At 39.9% G+C, this 5,000-nt stretch overlaps 2 protein-coding genes across 2 annotated transcripts in view; one reads left to right on the top strand and one right to left on the bottom strand.

Moving 5' to 3' along the window:
• Nucleotides 1–3,794, bottom strand: part of LOC121940892 (erythroferrone) — a 10,536-nt gene extending 6,742 nt beyond the window's left edge. Inside the window, exons 1-3 of the mRNA XM_088086039.1 lie at nt 3,079–3,794; nt 1,883–1,999; nt 1–67 (exon numbers count right to left, since the gene is read on the bottom strand). The exon at nt 1–67 is cut by the window's left edge and continues 48 nt beyond it. Of these exons, the coding sequence (XP_087942165.1) occupies nt 1–67; nt 1,883–1,999; nt 3,079–3,276 (382 nt within the window). The 5' untranslated portion in view covers nt 3,277–3,794. The remainder of the gene's footprint in view (nt 68–1,882; nt 2,000–3,078) is intronic.
• The window catches only part of mfn1a (mitofusin 1a), a 25,749-nt gene continuing 24,082 nt past the window's right edge, over nt 3,334–5,000 (top strand). Inside the window, exon 1 of the mRNA XM_088086035.1 lies at nt 3,334–3,354. The gene's annotated coding sequence lies outside the window, so the exon portion shown is untranslated. The remainder of the gene's footprint in view (nt 3,355–5,000) is intronic.

The raw sequence follows: 5,000 nt of genomic DNA, 5'->3' as shown, positions 1-5,000 counted from the left end.
GGAGGGGGGCTGGGGGCCCCGGAGGCCCCTGGGGTCCTGGAGGGCCTGGAGGGCCTGGAAGACCATGCTGCAAACACAAAATGTGTTGAAGTCTTTATTTCAACCCGTGAATCATCAAGTTTCAGGTTTTAGATGCTTCAAAGTTTTTGTTTTTATTTATTTAATTATTTAAAGTCATCAAAATCATCAAGCGAAACGTGTTTTTGGCCATAATTCAAGAATTAATTCGCTAATTTCGACAAAATTTCACACAAATGTCTCCCAGGATGAAATGAAGTAGTGACGATGTTTATATCCAAAAGGTCAGAGGTCACTGTGACATCATCCTGTTTTCTGTCCATTACTCAACCACAGAACTCCAGGGTTCCCACAGTCATGGAAAAACCTGGAAAAATCATGGAATTCAATAATCACATTTTCCAGGCTTGGAAGAGTCATGGGATTAGTAAAAGTCATTGAAAGTTTTGGAAAAGTCACAGTGTTGTTGTGTTTTGTGTTTTCGGTGGAAAATCTTCCTGGTCATTTAACGCAACAGTAAATTAATGTCCTGTAGCCGTCGATGTCTCAGCGTCAGTGTGTGACGGCGTTTCGTTCACCGTCACGTCCGCTTTCTTCCTGCCGTCCGTCTCTCTTCATGTCTGCCTGTTAGCTGTTCAGTTTTAATAATGGTTGAAAAACGCTGGGCAACAGGGGCAGGTTGTTATGGACTCATGAAAAATCATGAAAAGTTTTGAAATTTTGTCCAGGAAAATGAGTGTAAACATGTAAGTCGAGAGCACGTTTGGACAGAGACTGACAGGGAGACAAAAATCTGTCAACTCAGCTTAATGAAGATCTGTTGAGTCACTGAAACTATCGGAGAAACTGGAGTTTTTTATCGGTTAAACCTTCAGGGACCGTTTGTTATTAACCCTTCAGGGCCTGTTTGTCTCATTTTAGTCTCTTTTCTTCTTCCTGTTGTGATAACTGTGTGTGTGTTGATGCATGTGTCCTAAATGTAGTCCAGATTGTGTATTTGAGTGTAATCAGTGAATTTGCAGCTCAGCTCCTACAATAAGTCTAAAATACACTGTGGAAACTAAATAGTTACATTCAGACTGTTCAGGTCCAAAAATGCTCCATTGAAACCCATTCAAACTGACATTTTTGATCCCACAGCCATCAGAGCAGAAAAACAGGACTTGTATTATTTCTGGGTGTCATTCTGGGCTTTTGACTCTGAATTTGTCATTTTGACTATTTTCCACCTGATGAGGTCATTTTGACCATATTTGGCATATGGAGGAAATACATGCTATTTCCACTAGGTGACCTGTCACAGTCAATGTAGCTGCTGATCACTGACATATCCCAGACTGTCAGCAGCTACACTCACACACTGACATATCCCAGACTGTCAGCAGCTACACTCACACACTGACATATCCCAGACTGTCAGCAGCTACACTCACACACTGAGGAGGAGGACACTCAGCATCACTCAGTTTTTTTTTTTCTAAAACCATAGTGGCATCGTGACAAAAACCTGGTATTTGAAGGGTTAAAATTCATAGAGAATTAATGAATATTTGATATTTACAGTTAGATTTTTTGTTTTTTTTGTTGTTGTTTTTTTTTACATTTTTCTCGCTGTAGGTCATAAATATAAGAATTAAAATAGATAAATGCTTGAAACATTTTAGTTTATGTAATGTGTCCAGAATATCTAAAATTTTAAATTTTTTAAATAACTGATGGAAAATGTTGAACTTTTTCACAACATTGGTATTTTGTGAGACGCAGCTGTACGTGTCAGCATTGTAACCTGATGACGGACGGTTTGTTTCAGGCCTGTTGGATCAGACGGAGACGTGACCTGCAGGACGGGCTTCCTGTGTCTCACCTTGGACGTTCTCCTGGACCCTTTGGTTCTCCGGTTGTCCCCCTTGTTGGAGTTTCTTCTGAAGATGAGCCAGGAGCTGAGAGGAGACACTCTGGACAGATCGGAGGACATCGGCTCCTGGAGGACACCGATCACAGCACACAAGGTCTGTATGTTAATATACAGCTGCATCTCAAAAAATTACCATATAATAAAAAAACTTTATTATTCTTCGTAATTTAATAAGGAGGTAAACTTTAATATGTTTTATATGAAATATGTCCAGCTTTTTTTGTTTTAATTTTTGATGATTATGTCTTATAGCTCATGAAAATCAGAATTCCAGTATCTTGAATTATCAGAATATTTCCTACAGTCATTCAAATGATATATGTTAAGTATTATAATATAATTGAAACTCTAAATGCAGAAATGTTTTCTTAAAAAAAAAAAGTTAAAAAAAGTCTGTGTTTTCTTTAAAATAGACCTAAAATTAAAATTGAAAAAAAAGCCTTTTTTTCATAATATCCAACAGTAAAAAAAAAACAGCCAAAATGTTTCCTGTCAAAGTCACCATTTGAAAAAAAAAAATAATAATTTTTTTTTAATTGCCTAAAAAACAAACAATGGCCAAAAAACACATCCTTGGCAGTAAAATTAATCCAAAATCCAAAAAAAGCCATATTTTCTTTAAAAATCAGCAAATAATAATGATAAAAAATGACATAAGTTTTCTAAAAAAATCAGCAACATTTCTTAAATGGTAAAAATTTAAGAAAAAGAGGTAAAAATTCACCAAAATCTTATCTTTAAAGAAACAGGGCCAAATAATGTTAAAGAATGTAACAAATGTAAAAGCCCTTTTTTTTCTTGAAAACAATCACAAATTCTTTAATAACCCCCCCCCGCTCTCATAAATAACAGACGGTCCCTAAGTCGAATCTGAACACTCGGATCGAGACGTTTAAAAAGCTGATTTATCGCCACGAAAGAACTGAGGAGGATTGATGGTCCTTCACAGAATGTTTGGTCTTTCAAATTTGACTCAAAGTCCTGGAAAAGTCCTGGAAAAGAAGTAAAGAAGTGTATGACCCCTGAAAAAGGTGTCGCGTCCCTGGATGTCCCGGGGGACGACCCTCTGAGGACACGTGTCCCCGCACACGCTGACGATGAATGAATGAAGATCTGAGACGCGGTTTGTTGTTGCTGCTTCTTACCTCCGTGCTGACGGCCTCCTCCTCCTCCTCCTCCTCCTGCACCTGCGCCTCCTCCTCCAGCACCTCCTCGCTCTCCTCGCTCTCCACCTCCTCAACGCTCGCCGCCGTCACCATTGTCATCATCGTCACCACCAGGAGGCCCAGCAGCAGCCCTCCTGCCCCCCCTGCGCAGCTCCTCCCCTGGGACAGCCTGGACATGCTGGGTGTGTGTAGGACCGGAGGACGAAGACGCTCAGCTGTCTCTGCGGACGGGGGACGTTCCCATCATGCACTCTGGTCAGTTTTCAGTGTCAGTTTCTTCTTCTGTGGTTTCTCTGCTGTTCACAGCGTGTTTCACACAGAGAGGCAGTGTGTCAGAAACTCTCTGTGGGAGGTTTGGTGCCTCCTCCTCCTCTTTTTCCACCTCCTCTTTTTCCACCTCCTCCTCTCTTGTCTTTCAGTGGCTGCAGACGAGCGATGTCGTTCTTCCTCTCTGCTCCTCAGTTTCTCTGTTCTGCTCCGTCTGTTTATATCCTCCTCCCTGACTCCTCCTCTCCTTCAGCTCCTCCTCCTCCTGTCTGTCTTCTCTCTATCTGTCTCTGGATCTGAAGTTGTCACTCCGTCTGTCTGCACTCTTTTCCTTAATGCGTCCTCAGCGTCTCTATGTCTCTCCCTTTTATCTCTTCTCCCATCGGCTGTCTTTTTTATCCTCCTCCTCCTGCTCCTGCTGCTCCTCCTCCTCCTCCTGCTCCTCCTGCTCCTCAGGGTCCTAATGCAGCACCTCTGCTCATATTTCATGTTTGTTCTTAACAAAAACACATTTCTGTTTACACATTTATTTCAAAATGTAGCAAATATGGACATTTTCTATGAGTCTAGATAATGACTGAACTAACACACACACGCGCACACACACACACACACACACACACACACACACACACACGCACACACACACCCTGCCTGTCAGATAAGGTGGGTGTGGTCTTCGCTCTGACAGGATGATGAAAGTTAGTTTGGATGTTGATGAATGCGACCGTTTCCTCCGAATCTGACTGAAGCTGATAGAGACACACACACACACACACACACACACACACACACACACACACACACACGGCTGCAGTATTACATCACTCTGTCCCGGTGTCTCGCTGAGCTGCAGCTCCTCTCACAGTCACAGTTAAAGAACAGAAACATGTTTGTCTCACACGGTCCCACAGTCATGGAAAACCTGGAAAAGCCGTGGAACTGATAAAAAGTCATTGTGAGTTTTGGAAAAGTCATGGAAATTTGTGTATTAAAATGTAAGAATAATCTTTTTTGGATAATGCTCTAAGTAATGTAACAAGACGGCAAATTAGTTTTCTGTAGCTGTTAGCAGTGTTCATGGAAAAACCTGGAAAAGTCATGGAATCTGCAAATAGCCATTTCCAGGGAAACATTTTGAGAACTAAATACAGAGTGAAAACTTTTGGAAAAGTCTATAACACATGATGCGTCCAACAACTGACCTGAATTTAAATATCCAACGATAATTTGTTTTTTTCAGTTTCTGGCTGATAAATCGGCTCATTTTTGGTGATTTTGAAAAAAATCCTCAAACGTAAAAACAAAAATAAACACAAAATGTCCTCTTCAAAAATTGCAAAAAATGTCTTTTGAAAAAATATGTTTTCATTAACACTCGGCAAAAAAGAACAAATGCCAAAATGTTATACAAAAATTGCCAAAATGTTTTCTTTAACTATGGCCAACATTTTTTTATCAAAGAAGCTGAATTTTTTTCTGCAAAAACCAGAAAAAATTTTAAAAATGCCAAATTATTTTCTTTTAAAAATAGCCAACAGTTAAAACAACAACAATCGCTCCATAGTTCTCCTCAGAAATGACAAAAAAATAAATAAATAAAATAAAAATGCTGAAAAGTTTTCTTTAAAGAT

The sequence above is a fragment of the Plectropomus leopardus genome, chromosome 12, assembly GCF_026936395.1.
Source record: "Plectropomus leopardus strain MGB_pleo_1.0 chromosome 12, ASM2693639v1, whole genome shotgun sequence".
NCBI lineage: Eukaryota > Metazoa > Chordata > Actinopteri > Perciformes > Serranidae > Plectropomus > Plectropomus leopardus.
The sequence above is the reverse complement of the archived record's forward strand: the minus strand, read 5'-3'. Positions and strand labels throughout refer to the sequence as shown.